General features: G+C 47.8%; 1 protein-coding gene across 2 annotated transcripts in view; it reads left to right on the top strand.

Moving 5' to 3' along the window:
- Positions 1-22,060, top strand: part of RAD54L2 (RAD54 like 2) — an 89,170-nt gene that overhangs the window by 50,092 nt on the left and 17,018 nt on the right. The window contains exons 5-14 of one of the 2 annotated variants that reach the window (XM_082264936.1): positions 2,601-2,726; positions 2,907-3,139; positions 5,695-5,877; positions 8,233-8,366; positions 8,489-8,685; positions 11,302-11,644; positions 13,565-13,742; positions 15,755-15,997; positions 19,032-19,150; positions 19,243-19,361. In XM_082264936.1, the coding sequence (XP_082121062.1) occupies positions 2,601-2,726; positions 2,907-3,139; positions 5,695-5,877; positions 8,233-8,366; positions 8,489-8,685; positions 11,302-11,644; positions 13,565-13,742; positions 15,755-15,997; positions 19,032-19,150; positions 19,243-19,361 (1,875 nt within the window). Of the gene's footprint in view, positions 1-2,597; positions 2,727-2,906; positions 3,140-5,694; positions 5,878-8,232; positions 8,367-8,488; positions 8,686-11,301; positions 11,645-13,564; positions 13,743-15,754; positions 15,998-19,031; positions 19,151-19,242; positions 19,362-22,060 lie in introns of both variants that reach the window. The other variant, XM_082264935.1, reaches the window with a different exon arrangement.

The raw sequence follows: 22,060 nt of genomic DNA, 5'->3' as shown, positions 1-22,060 counted from the left end.
CCCTAAGCACACAGCTAAAATAACGAAGGAGTGGCTTCACAACAACTCCGTGACTGTTCTTGAATGGCCCAGCCAGAGACCTGACTTAAACCCAATTGAGCATCTCTGGAGAGACCTAAAAATGGCTGTCCACCAACGTTTACCATCCAACCTGACAGAACTGGAGAGGATCTGCAAGGAGGAATGGCAGAGGATCCCCAAATCCAGGTGTGAAAGACTTGTTGCATCTTTCCCAAAAAGACTCCTGGCTGTATTAGATCAAAAGGGGGCTTCTACTAAATACTGAGCAAAGGGTCTGAATACTTAGGACCATGTGATATTTCAGTTTTTCTTTTTTAATAAATCTGCAACAATGTCAACAATTCTGTATTTTTCTGTCAGTATGGGGTGCTATGTGTACATTCATGAGGATGAAGAATGAACCTAAATGATTTTAGCAAATGGCAGCAATATAACAAAGAGTGAAAAATTTAAGGGGGTCTGAATACTTTCCGTACCCACTGTATATATATATATATATATATATGTGTGTATGTGTATATATATATATATATATATATATATATATATATATATATATATATATGTACAGTTATGCTCATAAGTTTACACACCCTGGCAGAATTTATGGTTTCTTGGCCATTTTTCCAAGAATATGAATGATAACACAAAAACTTTTCTTTCACTCATGGTTAGTGTTTGGCTGAAGCCATTTATTATCAATCAACTGTGTTCACTCTTTTTAAATCATGATGATGATGATGATAAAAAATGGGACTAAAACTAAAATACCATTTTAGTCCTAAGACTAAAACTAAATTGAAATTTGCTGCCCAAATTAACACTGCGGGAGACCCAAGCAACTGCGTGTTCGCCGGCTGGTTGGAGTACCAATCAAAGCCGGATGAGGCTTTGATCGGGTCTCCGATGACGTAACCCAGAGGCGGCGTCCATGACGTCACGTCCGGGTTACTCGGCTGCTAAAGGCGCCCAATTTAAAAAGTGACTGTATTCAAAAATGCCATTTCAAAGCATTTTGAATACATTGAAGTGCAGTGCAGTGTTAATTAGACCCCCGATCCTTCCATAAAGAGTACCTGTCACTGCATATTACTGTCGCAAGGGATGTTTACATTGCTTGTAACAGCAATAAAAGCGATCAGATTTTTTTTTTTTTTTGTTTTTTTAAAAACCTGTGCTAAAATTAAAAAAATAAATAGGGAAAAAAAATGTTTTAACTGCCCCCGTCCGGGTGAGCTCGTGCACAAAAGAAAATGTATATGAAAGTTGCGCCCACAAATCACTGTTCAAACCACACATGTGAGGTACCGTCGCGATCGCCAGAGCGAGAGCAATAATTAAAAAAAAAAAAAGAGCTACTCTGTAACTCTAAACTGGTAACCATTAAACATTTTTAAAGTGTCGCCAATGGAGATTTTTATTGACCGTATTTTGTCGCCATTTCGCAGGTAAACTGTAACATGTTGGGTATCTATTTACTCGGTGTGACATCATATTTCACAATATACAAAAAAAAAATGGGCTAACTTTACTGCTTAGTTTTTTTTTTTTAAATGCAGTGAAATGTAATTTTTACAAAAAAATTGCGTTTGAAAGACCGCTGCGCGAATACTGCGTGACAAAAAATATTGCAGTGACCGCCATTTTATTCTCCAGAGTCTTTGCTAAAAAAAAAATATATATATATATATATATATAACGTTTGGGGGTTCTAAGTAATTTTCTAGCAAAAAATACTGATTTTAACTTGTAAACAACATGTGTCAGAAATAGGCCCGGTCCTTAAACTGGTTAAGAATGAAACTGGAATTCACTAGAACACCAGTAAAACAGATCATGCACTAAGAGGCTACGTTCACGTGTCAGCGTAGCGATCGCGGGCAGAATCACCGCGATTCTGCCTGCGATCCGGAAATCATTGCAAATCGCGGGACGCCTGTGTGTTGCCCGTGATTTGCAATAGCACCCCAAACGCTGTGCGATGTTGCCGCGATTTCCGCCTGCCGAATCGCGGTAACATCAGGCAAAAAAAAATTGCGGGACGCATGACGCCCCAAAGAAGCTCTTGTACCTTTTTTGGGCGTCATGCGTCCCGCAATTTTTTTTTTGCGCGATGTTACCACGATTCGGCAGGCGGAAATCGCTGCAACATCGCACAGTGTTTGGGGTGCCATTGCAAATCACGGGCAACGCACAGGCATCCCGGGATTTGCAATGATTTCCGGATCACTACGATTCTGCCCGCGATCGCTACGCCGACATGTGAACGTAGCCTCAACCTTTACTAAGTGCTCCACCTCGTAGGATAACCATGATTACTCTGAAAAATTGGAGGGCTTTAAGCTATAGTATGGGCATGGTATGTGTGCCCCCACTCTTATCAGGACCGGATTCTTGTAAACATTTCTGACCCTACAAGGGGAATTTAAGATTCTGAAACTGAGCTTTTTTTTCAGTACCTACTCTTTTGCCATACTTTGCTGGCACAATCTAAATTTTGTATGTTGGCCTGTAATGACATTTACACACGTAGAATAAAAAGTCTTTTTTTTTTACCATTTTCCTTGTGTTTGCAGCAGAAGAGATCGAGCTGCGGCCTGCAGAAGTCTCACAAATTGTGGGAAACCAGGAGATCATCTGTTTGGATAGCAGTAGCGGTGATAGCGATGAGGATTCACAGAGGAAGATTGACAGCGTGACAGATGGTGAGACGCTGCCGGATGTCTGAGTTCTGTTAGCCATAATGTTGGGGTACAGTGGTGGGGATACTGCTGGAATAAATCAGTGACTGTTTTATTCTCTGTCCATCCCACATCCTTTATCCTTTCCCTCTCATTTTCTGGCTGACCGCCCTCATTCCTCCTCTCCCTTTTCCTCCATTACAGAAGTGATTGAGCTGAGCTCTGGAGAGGACGAGTCTCTGTCGGTTGTAGACAGCGGGGATGGCCTCAGTGACACCGGCCATGATCTGGACCATGAGAATAGCGGCTCTCATGTCAATGATGCTTTGAACTTGCCTGATGCTTTTGGGCAAGTTCTTGTCAACATCAACCACCCACCCAATGAGAAGGACATATTCCTGGCCCCCCAGCTTGCCCGAGCGGTCAAACCTCATCAGGTGAGCACGTTGATTATATCTATGTGTATATGTTATAATATAGCTCTGACATATTCCACAGCACTGCACTGAGAACAATAAGCCAGTCACATCAGTCTCTGCATGAGAAGAGCTTACACTCTAATGTCCCCCCACAGCCACACACTATTTTTATTATTATATATTTATATAGCTCTGACATATACCGCAGTGCTGTACAAAGATCACTGAGCCAATCAATCAGTCTCTGTACCAGAGGAGCTTACAGTCTAATGTCCCCCCACAGTCACATCAGTCTCTGTACCAGAGGAGCTTACACTCTAATGTCCCCCACAGTCACATCAGTCTCTGTACCAGAGGAGCTTACACTCTAATGTCCCCCACAGTCACATCAGTCTCTGTACCAGAGGAGCTTACACTCTAATGTCCCCCCACAGTCACATCAGTCTCTGTACCAGAGGAGCTTACACTCTAATGTCCCCCACAGTCACATCAGTCTCTGTACCAGAGGAGCTTACACTCTAATGTCCCCCACAGTCACATCAGTCTCTGTACCAGAGGAGCTTACACTCTAATGTCCCCCACAGTCACATCAGTCTCTGTACCAGAGGAGCTTACACTATAATGTCCCCCACAGTCACATCAGTCTCTGTACCAGAGGAGCTTACACTCTAATGTCCCCCACAGTCACATCAGTCTCTGTACCAGAGGAGCTTACACTCTAATGCCCCCCCCCCAGTCACATCAGTCTCTGCACCAGAGGAGCTTACACTCTAATGTCCCCCCACAGCCACACACTATTTTTATTATTATATATTTATATAGCTCTGACATATACCGCAGTGCTGTACAGAGATCACTGAGCCAATCACATCAGTCTCTGTACCAGAGGAGCTTACACTCTAATGTCCCCCCACAGTCACATCAGTCTCTGTACCAGAGGAGCTTACACTCTAATGTCCCCCACAGTCACATCAGTCTCTGTACCAGAGGAGCTTACACTCTAATGTCCCCCACAGTCACATCAGTCTCTGTACCAGAGGAGCTTACACTCTAATGTCCCCCACAGTCACATCAGTCTCTGTACCAGAGGAGCTTACACTCTAATGTCCCCCACAGTCACATCAGTCTCTGTACCAGAGGAGCTTACACTCTAATGCCCCCCCCCCCCAGTCACATCAGTCTCTGCACCAGAGGAGCTTACACTCTAATGCCCCCCCCCCCCCAGTCACATCAGTCTCTGCACCAGAGGAGCTTACACTCTAATGCCCCCCCCCCCCAGTCACATCAGTCTCTGCACCAGAGGAGCTTACACTCTAATGTCCCCCCACAGTCACATCAGTCTCTGTACCAGAGGAGCTTACACTCTAATGTCTCCCCCCAGTCACACACTATTATTATTATACATTTATATAGCTCTGACATATACCGCAGTGCTGTACAGAGAACACTGAGCCAGTCACATCAGTCTCAATTCTAAATACCCTCACAAGGGCTGGAGTTGAACCCTCCGTTCACCCCAAAAAATGGGGATTGCCGATACCGATATTTTGACCAATGCATATCGGTATCGGCCGATATTTTCGTACATTTAAAATAATTTTTTTTTTTTTTATCACTTGTCAGGTACTATTGTGGAGGGATCTGGGGGTCTAAAAGACCCCAAACCCTCCTCTACACTTAAAAGCATTCAAAACGTCAGGTCTGGCTGTCTTGAATGCTGTCATTTTCTTTAATCTGGCGCCGAGTACCCGGAAGTGATGTCATGACCTCACTTCCGGGTTTTTACATGGAGACCCGATCAGAGCCGAAAGCGGCTTTGATCGGGTCTTCGGCGGCCACACAGGCTGGTTGCCCGGGTCTCTCGGTGGGACAGGAGACCCGGGCGAGCGGCGGGAGGGGGAGACGTCTCCTCCCGCTCCTTGTAATGACAGCCGAGCGTCTTTTCAGCCGCATTGGTTGTCATTACAAGACTGCTGACCGTTGGCTATGGACGCCGATACCGGGGTGATGCCTCTAGCTGCAGCCATCACTCTGGTACAAGCACTTTCCGAAATATTGGCAATATTGGTCGATCACTAGTACAGAGAACAATGAGCCAGTCCAATCAGTCTCTGTACCAGAGGAGCTTACACTCTAATGTTCCCCCACAGTCACACACTATTATTATTATACATTTATATAGCTCTGACATATACTGCAGCGCTGTACAGAGAACACTGAGCCAGTCACATCAATCTCTGTACCAGAGGAGCTTACACTCTAATGTCCCCCCACAGTCACATCAGTCTCTGTACCAAAGGAGCTTACACTCTGTCCCCTCCCCCACAGTCACACACTATTATTATTATACATTTATATAGCTCTGACATATACCACAGTGCTGTACAGAGAACACTGAGCCAGTCACATCAGTCTCTGTACCAGAGGAGCTTACACTCTAATGTCCCCCCCACAGTCGCACACTATTAATATACATTTATATAGCTCTGACATATACCGCAGTGCTGTACAGAGAACACATTTTTCTTCTCCTGTGTGCTGATCCACACTCTGTGTACTTTCTCCGCCATCAGATTGGAGGGATCCGATTTCTTTATGATAACCTGGTAGAGTCTCTGGATCGATTCTCCTCTAGCAGTGGCTTCGGCTGTATCCTGGCACACAGTATGGGTTTGGGAAAGACCCTGCAAGTCATCTCCTTCTTGGATGTACTCTTCCAACATACATCCGCCAAGACTGTGCTAGCCATTGTTCCAGTAAGTAACAGCGTATTGGCGTATAATGTGATGTTTTACCCCAATAATAGAGATCCCATCCATGTGTTTGTGTATGCCTATAGTTCTTTGTATCTCTAGCCTGTAATGCTTTAATTTATTCTGTTGCTGTAGAATACCTGGTGATCCTGCAGGTCCCCTCCCTTCCAGTAGCATTCCATTCTGTCATTTTGTCCCTCATTTTGTTGATTGGAGCTTCAAGACACCATGCTGATTTTTATTATGCTAAATGATTGGGGTTTATTGCCATTCATATACAATTTAAGCTGAGGCTGGACATGGACCAATGACAGGTGGAGGTCCCTTAGAGCAGAAGTCTCCAAACTATAGCCCGCGGGCCACATACGCTAAAACAAATTAACCAGCCCATAGCAACCAAAAATTTCTGGCAGTGGATGTGTCGGACTGTGTATCTTAATACAGAGACTGACTCATTCACTGCCAACCAGCTGTGACTGACCCCTAGTTACCCCTCCTAGTAGAACCGGACTTTTCTTGTCCAGATCTGCTTTGCTCCCCAGCTGCTGTCATGCTGCTCTGCACCCTTAGGTTAGAGGGGACTCTGCTGGGCTCCCATGAATGGGAATGCGTCTTCTAGGAACACGTGGATGTAAGGGGAGAACTCTGATGGACACTTCTGGGTATAAGAGGGGAACTATATTGGGCATTCCTGAATGTAAGGGGGGTTTCTGGTGGGCACTCCTGGATGTAAGGAAGGGCCTCTGATCAGTAATCCTGAATGTAAGTGGAGGGTCTGTGATAGGCACTCCTGAATGTGAGGGGGGGGGTCTGATGAGCAGCCTTGAATGTAAGGGGGGACCCATTTTCATTCTTACTGGTTCCTGTCCCCTGTATAGTCAAATGACGGCTGGGTGGGACAACTCTCGTTCTGGGAGGATGTCATATGACGTCCTCCCATGCTTGCCGCGCAACATGGCGGACACAGCCCACCACTAATCGTGATAAAGAGCCAAAGACGCATGCTCTTTGTCATGTGATCATCTGTATCCAATCATAGCTGATCACATGTAAACATATGCCGGTTATCGGCATTTCCTTTCCTGAGCCCTGTCAGTGTCTGAGGAAAGGAAAGCGATAACCGGCTTTCCTGTGGTGATTGGAGCATTTACACTGATAATCAGGGCAATGATCATCAGTGCAGCCCCATCAGTGCAGCATATTAGTGCAGAATATTAGTGTCTATCAGTGCAGCCTCATTAGTGCCGCCCCATTAGTGCCACCCATCAGGGCAGCCTCATTAGTGCGACCATCAGGGCAGCCTCATCGGCGCCCATAATTGCAGCTTCATTGGCCCACAGTAGTGAAGAAGAAAAATTACTTATTTGCAAAATTTTAGAAACCGAAACTAAGAAAACTTTTTTTATTTTTTTCAAACTTTTCGGTCTTTTTTTTATAGTCAAGCAAAGCTGAATATTAGTGTCCATTAGTGCAGCCCCATCAGTGCATCCTCATTAGTGCAGCCCATCAGTGCCGCCTCATTAGTGCCACCCATCAGTGCCACCCATCAGTGCAGCCTCATTAGTGCCACCCATCAGTGCAGCCTCATTAGTGCCACCCATCAGTGCAGCCTCATTAGTGCCACCCATCAGGGCTGCCTCATTAGTGCCACCCATCAGGGCTGCCTCATTAGTGCCGCCCATCAGGGCAGCCTCATTAGTGCCGCCCATCAGGGTAGCCTCATTAGTGCCGCCCATCAGGGTAGCCTCATTAGTGCCGCCCATCAGGGTAGCCTCATTAGTGCCGCCCATCAGGGCAGCCTCATTAGTGCCGCCCATCAGCGCAGTCTCCATAGTGCCGCCCATCAGCGCAGTCTCCATAGTGCCGCCCATCAGCGCAGCCTCCATAGTGCCGCCCATCAGCGCAGCCTCAATAGTGCCGCCCATCAGCGCAGCCTCAATAGTGCCTCCCATCAGCGCAGCCTCAATAGTGCCGCCCATCAGCGCAGCCTCAATAGTGCCGCCCATCAGCGCAGCCTCAATAGTGCCGCCCATCAGCGCAGTCTCCATAGTGCCGCCCATCAGCGCAGCCTCAATAGTGCCGCCCATCAGCGCAGCCTCAATAGTACATCTTATCTATAACCACAACCATAGTTTCTTTTCTCTCTCTTTCCCTGTGTATCACTTTTTAAACACATAAAGCGAACGGTGCCTGAAACATGTTAGCGTGAAAGCAATAATAAATTCCTTCTAAGAGGACTGCCATACCTCATTTGCTGGTGTCGGGGTATTTTCTATGTCCGTGTTTTTCTGGGAGTTCATTCTTTTTGGTTCGCTGCAGCTTCTGCTCTTCTTGACCGAACATATTTCCTCATCACAGGTCAACACTCTCCAGAACTGGCTGGCCGAATTCAACATGTGGCTCCCACCACCGGAGGTGCTGCCCCCTGACCATGATGTGGAGCTGGTCCAGCCCCGTTCCTTCAAGGTCCACACCTTGAACGACGAGCACAAGTAGGTGCCCTCACTGTACCCACCAACCAGACCAGTGCTGGGATCTGATTACCGCTCTGTATCCTGTGCTAATGTTGGGGTGTGTGTGTTTGTTTTTTTTTTTTTGTTTTTTTTTTTTTTAGAACCACGGCTGCACGAGCCAAGGTGGTGAATGACTGGACAGTGGATGGCGGCGTCCTGCTGATGGGCTATGAGATGTACCGCTTGCTGTCCCTGAAGAAATCCTTCACCGTGGGAAGAAAGAAGAGAAGCAAGAAGGCCGCGGGCCCTGTGATCATTGACTTGGATGAGGAAGATCGTCAGCAAGAGATGCTGCAGGGTGAGTCTGCTGAAGTATGCCCCCCCCCCCCTCCCATCACACCTATGACATATTTTCTTTGCAAAATAAAAAAGTATTTAAAGAGGACCTGTACTATGGAAGAAGTGCATCAAAAAGGCAAGCAAGGGATAAAGGGCCTGTCAGCAATTGAGCTTTTCCCCATTACTTACCATGCCTTGTTCTGCACTTTGTCTCTGGGTGGAAGCGGCCATCTTGGTAGAGGAGCAGGGCTTTGCTTCCTTATGTTATCGCTGCCCCCCCTGATGATTGACAGTACCAGGACAAGTTTGTTCAGTTCCCAGGGAAAGGATGCATAACTGCGTCCCACCCTCGCTGCTAGAATGTGTATACCCCCCTGCACCCCATTTACTGTATGTCCCCTTGCTCCTGCTGGTCGTGGTTGGCATTGAGTGTGTACTGCATCTGCGTGGCCAATCTGGTGCTTTCTAGCATCTGGAAGGTTGCACTTGTGCTGTGTTTTCCATGTCAGCTGTGGATAAGTGGGGTGGAGAGTAGAGATCGACCGATTATCGGCAAAGCCGATATGCACTTTCCCCAATATATCGGAATCCGCCTTTTGATTTACCGATATTGCCGATATTTTGGGAAAGTGCATGTACCGGAGTGATGCCTGCAGCTAGAGACATCACCCCGGTACCAGTATCCATAGCCGACGATCTGCAGCCTTGTAATGACAACCATTGCAGCTGAGAAGCCACTCGGCTGTCATTCCAAGGAGCTGGAGGGGACGCTCCCACCGCCTTCCGTGGCTCGCCCGGGTCTCCCGTCCCACCGGGGCGGGAATCCTACCTTCACCGCCGCCGTCTGACCGGGTCTCCATTTCTTTGAATTCGGCACCGCAGAGTATCCGGAAGTGATGTCATGACATGGCATCACTTCTGGGTACTGGCGGCGCCAAATTTAAAAACTTACAGCATTCAATACAGCCAAACTTGGCGTTTTGAATGCTTTTAAGTGCAGAGGAGGGGTTGACCCCCAGATCCCTCCACCACAGTACCTGAAGACATAAAAAAAATATATATATTTTTAATGTCCAAAAAATTTTCCTTTTGATGAACACTTTTTTCTCAATCATGCACATATAATACAAAACACTTGTTACTATTAATTTTTAATATAATACTAACCTATCATTCACATTAGTGTTTTTTTATCAAGGTATTGAATATTGGTCGTCATTTTTTGATCCAATATCGACCAGTGATCGTTTGTACACATCCCTCATGTTTTTATTTGTTCATACACATATGCGCAATTTTTTACGGGGGGCACCAACATCACAAACGATGGTTCTATATAATCAACCATTATCACGCTTTTTGTTCACACATTTTTCGTGTTTTCGTTTTTAACTCAACATTAGTATCATACAATTTGCACTTAACTATTTACGTTAGATTATGCTTTAATCACACAAGCTAATGTGTTTACATATAGAGCAATGTAATTATGTGAATTGTACTACATTGTTCTTGTGTTTTATGGTAACCATTTATATTTTTTTCATTCTAGTAATTACACTATGCACTTTTTCATTCAAATATGTGTTTGGTTTGATTGGGGCCATTCTGTTTATGCAATCAGACCACAGATACCCAGCAGCGGTTCATTTCAATGAAAGTTTAATCAATTTTATTACTTTCAGCTGCATGTGTACCTTTTATCTATGGTCTGTGCACATTCAGAATGAACTTGGTAATGAGTAAGCGACATTTCTAGTCGTGAAACGCGTCTACCTGCTGTCCTATGTCTCTGTGTGGATTTTTAATGCCTATTTTTGGTGTGGAATAAATATACTCCTGTTTTGATTTCACCTCGGAGTGCGGTCACTTTCTTCCTTTTGATGAATTAGTACTTGGATTACGGATCCGACCAGCACCTGACAACATCTCACCTTGAGCGGTCTTTTTCCTATTTGGACTCTACAAAGGTGTGGCCCTCCCACACTGATGTGCCTGGGGCAGCTGTCCCTTCCCTTGTCTTCACCCTGGACTGGTGGGTTAATGATAGAGATGGATGAAGCCGAAGCAGGGAGATCCTTGCACTGCAGGTTCTCAGATACAGCTTCCTCTCCAGCAAGGAGGACAATGAGCAGCATAGTAATGTCATCACCAAATCTGGGGAAACTACCAGTCAGCGAGAGCAGTGCCTTGGAATCAATGTTTCTCAACTCCAGTCCTCAAGTACCCCCAACAGGTCATGTTTTCAGGCTTTCCATTGTTATGCACAGATGATTTGATCACTGCCTTGGTAATTACCACAGCCGTTTCATCTGAGGAAAATCCTAAAAACATGACCTGTTTGGGGGTACTTGAGGACCGGTGTTGAGAAACATTGCCTTAGATGGTCTCCCACACTACAGATACACAGCTATGAGGACACAGAACAGGAGGGCCTAGGCACAGGAGGTGCACTGCTAGTTTTCATTAGAAAGACAAAATAAAAGGTAGATTTCTCAAGGTAAGACTTGGGCACAATTAACAGTTCTAAATGTTTCCTAAAATTAGATAAAGTTAGAAAACCGTAATAGATGAAAGGTCAACTTTCTAAATATATTTCTATATCAGTAATCCAATACTTTCTGCTCTGCTGCAGGAATAGAGAAGGCTTTGTCCAGGCCAGGCCCGGATGTCGTCATCTGTGATGAAGGTCACCGGATAAAGAACTGTCATGCCAGCACCTCTCAAGCCTTAAAGAACATTCGCTCACGCCGGCGGGTGGTGCTAACGGGTTATCCGCTGCAGAACAATCTTATCGAGTACTGGTGCATGGTGGACTTTGTGCGGCCTGATTTTCTGGGTACGCGGCAAGAATTCAGCAACATGTTCGAGCGGCCAATCCTGAACGGACAATGTATGGACAGTACTCCCCAGGACAAGCAACTGATGAGATACCGCAGCCACGTTCTTCACAGCCTGCTTGAGGGTTTTGTGCAAAGGTACGGTGCATATTGCTGGATTTGTATTTGATTTAGGTTGTGGAATGAGGATATCTGTCCTACCATTACAAGGTGGGTACGACACTGACACCCAGATCTCCCGGGTGGGCGGGCGGACACCCAGATCTCTCGGGTAGGGGGGCGGACACCCAGATCTCCCGGGTGGGCGGGCAGACACCCAGATCTCCCGGGTAGGGGGGCGGACACCCAGATCTCCCGGGTAGGGGGGCGGACACCCAGATCTCCCGGGTAGGGGGGCGGACACCCAGATCTCTCGGGTAGGGGGGTCGGACACCCAGATCTCTCGGGTAGAGGGGTCGGACACCCAGATCTCTCGGGTAGAGGGGTCGGACACCCAGATCTCTCGGGTAGAGGGGTCGGACACCCAGATCTCTCGGGTAGAGGGGACGGACACCCAGATCTCTCGGGTAGAGGGGACGGACACCCAGATCTCTCGGGTAGAGGGGACGGACACCCAGATCTCTCGGGTAGGGGGGCGGACACCCAGATCTCTCGGGTAGAGGGGGAGGACACCCAGATCTCTCGGGTAGAGGGGGTGGACACCCAGATCTCTCGGGTAGAGGGGGTGGACACCCAGATCTCTCGGGTAGAGGGGGCGGACACCCAGATCTCTCGGGTAGAGGGGACGGACACCCAGATCTCTCGGGTAGAGGGGGGCGGACACCCAGATCTCTCGGGTAGAGGGGGGCGGACACCCAGATCTCTCGGGTAGAGGGGGGCGGACACCCAGATCTCTCGGGTAGAGGGGGGCGGACACCCAGATCTCTCGGGTAGAGGGGGGCGGACACCCAGATCTCTCGGGTAGAGGGGGGCGGACACCCAGATCTCTCGGGTAGAGGGGGGCGGACACCCAGATCTCTCGGGTAGAGGGGGGCGGACACCCAGATCTCTCGGGTAGAGGGGGGCGGACACCCAGATCTCTCGGGTAGAGGGGGTCGGACACCCAGATCTCTCGGGTAGAGGGGGTCGGACACCCAGATCTCTCGGGTAGAGGGGGTCGGACACCCAGATCTCTCGGGTAGAGGGGGTCGGACACCCAGATCTCTCGGGTAGAGGGGGTCGGACACCCAGATCTCTCGGGTAGAGGGGGGCGGACACCCAGATCTCTCGGGTAGAGGGGGGCGGACACCCAGATCGCCCGGGTGGGCCGGGCAGACACCTAGCATGGAAAGGGGGCACAGCACAAACACTCATGGTGTAGCGAGTAAAAATCATAAAGTTTATTATGAAAATGCACTCCCTAGGATACAAAGGAGCAGGTGGGTAAGAGTTGCTACAGTGCGATCAGGAAGCTGACACCCTTAGATGGGACCCATCCGGTCCTGGCTACTGGTTTGAGGAGGAGTGGAGCAGGACACCGGTGCTGATGTGAGATCTCCTGTGCAGTGTCCAATACCTGGAAGATCAGCCATTGACCTAGGAGCCTCCTCCGCCTGACGTAACTCCTCGCACGTTCGCAGTCGGGGGAACACATTTTGAGGCATACCCGCCTCTTCATCAGCCTAACTGCCCTGGGTGGTGGCACCCAGATCTCTCAGGTGGGTGGGGGTCTGTAGGTCTCCCAGGTGTGCAGGGGGCACCCAGATCTCCCAGGTGAGCAGTGGCACCCAGATCTCCCAGACGGGTGTTGGCACCCAACTCTCGCAGGTGGGCAGGGGGACCCAAATCTCCCAGGTGGGCACTATCAGAAGTAAGTAGTGGCAGCCTCCATGTTTATCTCATGACAGGCGTTCTTTGAGTTTTCGACTTGTGTGTGGCCACTCAGCACAAAGGACTTATTACCTGAACAGAATGGCTTCTTTATATATCTGAAGTTATTTTGCAGCCTCTGGGAAAAAAAAAAAACCACATTGTTCAATTTGTCCCAATCTGTCCCATTTTTATTTTCTTGATTTGTAGACGGGGACATACAGTTCTGAGGGCCCAGCTACCATCCAAAGAGGAACACGTCATCCTGGTGCGTCTGTCCCCCATCCAGCGGGCCCTCTACACGGAGTTCATGAACCGCTTCCGGGATGCCGGCAATAGCGGGTGGCTGGGGCTGAATCCGCTGAAGGCGTTCTGCGTGTGCTGTAAGGTGAGCCGGTCCTGTGCTTTTAGCATTCTCTCTTTCATAAAGGTCACCCTATGTTACACTAAAATAGGGAATTCTAGCAGAATTCTTCTTGCTTCCAATCAGTGCTGTACCTAGCTTCTCCACCAGGTGCATTAGAAGCGGCAGCAAGTCAGATAAAGCCCCGCCCCATTTCCTGGCTGGAGGGTGTCCATCATCATCTAGCTTTTTCCTCCCCAGCCTGACTGCCCCTGGCCCCGCCCCGGCCTCCTTCATTCATTGACTTTCAGTACTTTCAATCATGAAGGCTCATGATGTCATAGCATACATGAGCGCCCACTTCTCCACACTAACATCTACCCATAAAAGTATTTTAATAGTCGCATAGCTCCTCACAGGAGTCATCCTACATTTTGCCTCAGGACTGAGGGTTCTCAAAAGGAGTAATGAGGCCGGGTGCTGTGATGTTTACAGCCCCCTGCTGGCCCCTCCCACCAGCCATGATCTGCCTGCATTGCATAGAGAAGCTAGAGACTCAGTGGTCACATCACTGAGACTAAGATAAGGTATGTAATGAACAAGGAGAGGCTTTATTCACTAATTTTATTAGCATGTTAATGAGTGGATGGAAGGAACCAGGAAAGTTCTAACAAATAAACTGCAGCTTTAACCACTTCAGCTCCGGGGGGATTTGGCTGCTCAATGACCAGGCCCTATTTTGCGATTCGGCACTGTGTGACTTTAACGGACAATTGCGCGGTCGTGCGACGCTGTACCTAAACTAATTTGACGTCCTTTTTTTTCCTACAAACAGAGCTTTCTTTTGGTGGTATTTGATCACCTGTGCGATTTTTAGTTTTTGCGCTATAAGCAAAAAAAGAGCGACAAATTTGAAAAAATAATATTTTTCACATTTTTTTATATGAAATTCTGAAAAAAATGTAAAAATCAAAATTTTTTAACGTTATAGGCCAATTTGCTTTCTGCTACATATTTTTGGTAAAAAAAATTGCAATAAGCGTATTTTGATTGGTTTGCGCAAAAGTTATTGCGTTTACTAACTACGGGAAAGATTTCTGTCATTTTTATTGTTTTTTTTTTTTTAACTAGTAATGGCGGCGATCTGCAATTCTTTTTTTTTTTTTTTTTTTTTTTTTTTTTTTTGCGGGACTGCGACATTGCAGCGGAAAGATCGGACCCCTAACTGACATTTTTTACACTTTTGGGGGTACCAGTGACTTTTACTACAGTAATCAGTGCTATAAATATGCACTGTTACTGTCAAAATGACACTGGCAGGGAAGGGGTTAACTTTATTGGTGATCAAGGGGTTAAGTGTGACCCTAGGGGCGTGATTCTAACTGTAAAGGGGCGTGGCTAATGATGTAACCACAGAGACATACGATCCTACATAGCAGGATCGTATGATCTCTGCCTTTACACCAGGGAGAATGACAGGCGGCTTTGTTTACATCACCTGCCAGCCTTTCTCCCTCTCCAGAGGGAGATTGCGAGTGGCCGGCAGACATCGGAGCCGCCGGTCACTCGCGCGGGGATGCCAGGGAACAAGCGGGGAGGGATCGCGCCTCTGGCGGCAAGTACTCGCCCCCTACAGGCTCCTGGGCGAGCGACGTAGTACTGCCCAGGAGGGGCTGACCGCCGCAGTAAATGTACTTGCGGCGGTCGGCTTAAAGGGGTTGTAAAGGTTTTTTTTTTTTTTTTAAATAAAAATAACAAACATGTTATACTTACCTGCTCTGTGTAAGGGTTTTGCATGGAGCAGCCCCCGATCCTCCTCTTCTGGGGTGCCCTGTTGGTGCTTCTGGCTCCTCCTCTTCATTGGGTGCCCCACGGAAAGTCGCTTTCTATAGGGGCAACCGCGCGGGCGCGTTCCCGAGTCCTGCTGCTGCGTCCATTGGCACAGACAGCGGGACTCGAACTCGGCTCTTTAATGCATAGACTGCATTAAGGTGAAAAACTTTGAGACCTTACAATCCCTTTAAGCACGTGTGTAAATTCTTCTCCTTCCATTTCAGATCTGGAACCATCCAGACGTTCTGTACGAGGCTCTCCAGAAGGAGAATCTAGCAAACGAGCAGGATTTGGATGTAGACGATCTAGCTACCAATACCCGATGCCAGTCTCAGAGTTCGAAGGTCAAAGTGGAGCCTGGGTCCCTGGCCGCGGTTATGGGAGAAGCAGCCAATAGCAGGCTCATGCAGGGCCTGCCTCTGAACCCGAACCAAGAGAGAGCCAATCAAGTAGTTACCTATGAGTGGGTGAGTACAAAGCAGCACACTGTCCTGTCTTAGACCGCACGCATATAGACCTTAGAGCAGTGATGGCGAACCTTGGCACCCCAGATGTTTTGGAACTACATTTCCCAGGATGCTCATGCACTCTGCAGTGTAGGTTAGCATCATGGGAAATGTAGTTCAAAAACATCTGAGGTGCCAAGGTTCGCCATCAATGCCTTAGAGGCACAATGTCCTCACATTTTTTGCGATAATGTGACCCGTGCATTTGGAAATTATCTTTTAACAAGCCTGCAACTTTTTCTTTCTCCAGCACTGAAACGCAGATCTTTTGTTGTAAGTCAGGGTGCCCCTTCAAAATGAACTACACCATGGTTCACACATTGCGGTGTGTTGTGATATTGTGCAGTAGTACTATGCACGTTTTACTGAGAATTTGGACCCGCATTACCACAATGTGAAAATATGTGCGCTTCGGTGCTGATACCTGCTAGCCGAATGAGCCCACACATCTAAAGGGAATAAAAACAAAAAGAGTAGCGCCTCTAAGCGTAATCAGTTTAATTAAAAGGAATCAGGCAGGTGCAAGAAAACTGCTCACATTTAGAACAATATCAAATAAGCTCATCTGTATAGTGGTCTGCAGGAACATTGGGGTCCATGTCCAGGTGTTATGGCTCCAAGGTGGTCATGCAGGAGGGGGAAAGCGTGGTGAGCCAAAGGTCTGTGCGGCTGAAAGGCCGGCGGCCTCAGGGTACTTCTCCGTTCCTCCGACGCTGACAAGCAGAGCAACCTTGCGTGACGTCAACAGGTTCAGCAGCCAATCGCACAACGCGTTTCAGAGCATGCGCAGAAGCCTCCCAGGGTGTGGGCGCTCTTTTCTTGGACCTTCGGCTCACCATGCTTCACCCTCCTGCACCATCCCCTGCATGACCACCTTGGAGCCATAACACCTGGACGTGGACCCTGATGTTCCTGCAGAACACTATACAGATGAGCTTTTTTGATATTGTTCTAAATGTGAGCAGTTTTCTTGCACCTGCCTGATTCCTTTTAATTAAACTGATTACATTTAGAGGCGCTCCGCTTTTTGTTTTTATTTCTATATTACAGAGCTGACTTCTCTCTGCAGCTGAGCTGGCTCTGGGTGTCATTCATCCCTGCTATAACCTTTACCTTTTTAGTGACTATGCATGAACTCAAAACCCCTTGATGCTATATAGCAGGGATATACAAACTGTGGCCCTCCAGCTGTTACAAAACTACAAGTCCCATCATGCCTCTGCCTCTGGGATGCTTGTGGCTGTCTGGAGTCTTGCAATGCCTCATGGGACTTGTAGTTCTGAAACAGCTGGAGGGCCACAGTTTGCATCTCCATTCTCTATAGGTATGTGTTATGCGCCAACATTTATCCTGCTTGTACACATCTAAAGGGATGTTGTACATCTTTTGAACTTCTGTAACTCCCCATACAATTTTTTTAAGCAATTCTAAAGCCTAAATATTTTCTATCTTGGTGCATACTGTGCATTAAGGTAAAAAAATGTTCCAGTACCTTCATCCCGCCCCTCTCACTCGATCTTGCCCTGTGTGTGCGCACGTCTGTAGCGGCTCTCACGGGCTTTGCTGAGACAGAGGGAGCCTTTGGCTCCTGCTGCTGTCGTTCAAATTCTGTGACAAGGATCTCCATTTACTTCTGGGTCCTGTGCCGAGGAGCTGCCCTGCTGCATTATGAACACAGGAGGTTGGCTGCTCTGCACGGGCGCCATTCACAGAATGCTTTGCATTTGCTCACGAAATGCAAAGCGTACTCTGATTGGACGAGGTGGATAGTAGGGGTGATCCGACTTTTCTTGTCCCGATACCGATATCTGGCATTGTGTATCTGCCAATACCGATACCAATCCGGAACTACACACATACACAATATGCAGTATGCATCAGTCTGCATCTGATATCACTCCACCTGTGAATGGAGGAGCCATACACATGAAGCAGCGGCTTTGCTCTGTACTGCAGCCGCATGCATATTGTGTATGTGTGTAGTTCCGGATCGGTATCGGCAGATACAAAATGCCAGATATTGGTATCTGCTGATACCGATCCGGAACTAAACACGTACACAATATGCATGCGGCTGCAGTGCAGAGCAAAGCCGCTGCTTCATGTGTATGGCTCCTCCATTCACAGGTGGAGTGATATCAGATGCAGACTGATGCATACTGCATATTGTGTATGTGTGTAGTTCCGGATCGGTATCAGCAGATACACAATGCCAGATATCGGTATCGGGACAAGAAAAGTCGGATCAGTGCACCCCCTACTATCCAACTCGTCCAATCAGAGTACGCTTTGCATTCCGTGAGAGAATGCAAAGCATTCTGTGAATGGCGCCCGTGCAGCAGCCAGACCTATACAGGAAGTAGCGGCTCCCATCCCATACTACTACTACACCAAGTAAGGGCGGCTCTGTGCAAGTAAGGGACGGCTGAGCCGGGACTCAGCATAACCGGATCGGCCCGTGGATCGGCGGCTCCATGCAAGTAAGGGACTGCTGAGCCGCGACTCGGCAAGACCGGATCGGCACGTGGATCGGTTAATTTTACCGATCCAGCTATTGTGGCAGTATCGGCGCCGATATCCGATCCTAATATTGGATCGGTGCATCCCTAGTGGATAGCATGGCTTCCGCTTCCAGGGGCATCAGCCAGGTATGGTATATGCAAAGTTATGTTGAGCCAAACCGGATCAATGTAGCTAGGCAAAAAATTCCCATACCTGGAATTCTTCTTTAAGTTATCTTTATAAACAGATATGATGTTTGTTTTTCAGACTAGAAAGCATTAGTCACCACTATTACTCATTCACTTTTCTGTCTCCATTGCAGCTTGAGCTATTGAGTTCTCTAAACTTTTTTTGTTTAGTCCTGACCATAATAAACACATACAAACTAGCACACGCTTCCTTTTACCATCTGCAAATTGTAAACCTTAGGTTTAGTCTTCTCTAAGCTTCCAATTTCCAGCGTGTTCTCATATTGCTTCTCCTGATGCTACAGGCCAAAGAAATTATGTTTGACTACCAGCCGGGCCAGCTGCAGAACTCCCCGAAGATGGTGCTGCTTTTTCACCTGATTGAGGAGAGCATGAAACTGGGTGATAAGATCCTCGTCTTCAGGTGAGTAACCTGACCCGTCCCAGGTACGGGGGGGGGGGGGGCATTGTATAAATATCCTGGACAGCCTAGAGTAACCACCTTCTCTTCCGCAGTCAGAGCCTGTCTACCCTCTCCATCATGGAGGAGTTTTTAGTGAATAGACCAATGCCGGTACGGCCTGGAACTGAGGGTCAGGAGAGTCATACCTGGGTCCGAAATGTCAACTATTACCGTAAGTGATCTTCTGTTTCTGGGGGATGCGTGCTGGGTCTGTTATCGGGTATCTTTATACCTTACCTGACTTATATATGACAAGACTGCTTCTATAGGCTTGTCACTGTTCTTCGTGTGCCTTTACACCTTACCTGGCCTGTATGTGACAGGACCTCTTCTACACGGATATCACTGTTTTTGGATGGCTTTACACCTTACCTGACCTGTACATGACAGGACCTCTTCTATAGGGATGTAATAATTGTTATTGGGCGTCTTTACCTTTTACCTGGCCTCTATGTGACAGGACCTCTTATATAGGGATGTCACTTTTTTTGGGTGCCTTTACACCTTACTTGACCAGTATAAGAAAGGACATCCTATATAGAGGTGTCACTGTTGTTGGGTGCTTTTACACCTTACTTGACCAATATATGACAGGACCTCTTATATAGGGGTGTCGTCGTTGGTTGCCTTTACACCTTGACCAGTAAATGACAGGATCTCTTATATAGGGGTGTCACTGTTGTTGGGTGCCTTTACACCTTACTTGACCAGTATATGACAGGACCTCTTATATAGGGGTGTCACTGTTGTTGGGTGCCTTTATACCTTACCTTGTCTTTATATGACAGGACCTCTTTTTTATAGGGAAGTGACTGTTGTTGGGTGCCTTTATAACTTGACCAGTATATGACAGGACCTCTTCTATAGGGATGTCACTGTTGTTGGGTGCCTTTACCCCTATACCTGGCCCGTATATGACAGGACCTCTTCTATAGGGAAGTGACTGTTGTTGGATGCCTTTTATACCTTACTTGACCAGTATATGACAGGACCTCTTATATGGGGATGTCACTGTTTTTGGGTGCCTTTACCCCTAAACCTGGCCCGTATATGACAGGACCTCTTCTATAGGGGTGTCACCGTTCATTGTGTCCGTTGATGTCACTCTTAATGTGTCTAGGTTGCGTTGCTGTGTGATTGTTCAGATATAGTACTGTATTATACACCCTCCAGATATAGTACTGTATTATACACCCTCGTTGGTGACACTTATTTTGTACAGTGCCACAAGGCTGTTGGCACTGAAAAATATTTCATATTACACACCCACAGTTTTTGATGAGCATTTTTTTTCCTCTATTGACTTTCTTTTTGGCCACATTGAAGTCTAACCTTCTAATATTAAATACTAAGGGGCCCAAAGTGTGCCAAGAAAATATCCCCCACACCATTACACCACCAGCCTGAACCATTAACCCCCCCACAACACCATTACACCACCACCACCAGCCTGAACCATTAACCCCCCCCCCCCCACACCATTACACCACCAGCCTGTACCGGTATTCCCCCCCCCCACACCATTACACCACCATCACCAGCCTGAATCGTTACCCCCCCCCTCCTCCCCCACACCATTACACCACCACCCTGAACTATTACCCCCCCACCTCCTCCCCCACACTATTACACCACCACCACCAGCCTGAACCATTACACCCCCTCCTCCCCCACACCATTACACCACCACCAGCCTGAACCATTACACCCCCTCCTCCCCCACACCATTACACCACCACCAGCCTGAACCGTTACCCCCCTCCCCTTCCTCCCCCACACCATTACACCTCCACCACCAGCCTGAACCATTACACCCCCCCCCCCCTTCTCCCCCACAACATTACACCACCAGCCTGAACCGTTACTCCCCCCCTCCTCCCCCACACCATTACACCACCACCAGCCTAAACCGTTACCCCCCCCCCTTCCTTCCCCACACCATTACACCACCACCTCCAGCCTGAACCATTACCCCCCCTCTGCTCCCCCACACCATTACACCACCACCAGCCTGAACCATTACCCCCCCCCTCCTCCCCCACACCATTACACCACCAGCCTGAACCATTACACCTCCCCCACACCATTACACCACCACCAGCCTGAACCATTACCCCCCCCCCCCTCCTCCCCCACACCATTACACCACCAGCCTGAACCATTACACCCCCCCCCCCTCCTCCCCCACACCATTACACCACCACCAGCTTGAACCGGTGATACAAGGCAGGATGGATCCTTGCGCCAAATTCTGACCCCACCATCTGAATGTCACAGCTGAAATCGAGATTTATCAGGCCAGGCAACATTTTTCCAATCTTCTATTGTCCAATCTTGGTGTTCCTGTGTGAATTGTAGCCTCAGTTTCCTGTTCTTAGCTGACAGGAGTGGCACCTGGTGTGGTCTTCTGCTGCTGTAGCCCATCTGCTTCAGGGTTCGATGTGTTGTGCGTTCAGAGATGGTATTGTGCATACCTTGGGTGTAACGAGTGGTTATTTGATTTACTGTTGCCTGACCTCTGACATCAACAAGGCATTTTCCTCCACACAACTGCCGCTCACTGGATATTTTCTCTTTTTTCGAGAGATGGTTGTGTGTGAAAATTCCCAGTAGATCAGTTTTTGAAATAGTCAGACCAGCCTGTCTGGCACCAACAACCATGCCACGTTCAGTCATTTAAATCCCCTTTTCTTCCCCATTCCGATGCTCGTTTTGTACAGCGAGTCGTCTTCAGCATGTCTAGATGCCTAAATGCATTAAGTTGCTGCCATGTGATTGGCTGATTAGCAATTTGTGTTACCGAGCCATGGAGCAGGTGTACCTAATAAAGTGGCCAGTGAGTGTACATTATATCTGAAGTCCCCTAGAAGT

The sequence above is a fragment of the Pelophylax lessonae genome, assembly GCF_965119305.1.
Source record: "Pelophylax lessonae genome assembly, chromosome: 8".
NCBI lineage: Eukaryota > Metazoa > Chordata > Amphibia > Anura > Ranidae > Pelophylax > Pelophylax lessonae.
Note: the sequence above shows the minus strand (reverse complement) of the source record. Positions and strands in the feature narration are given on the sequence as shown.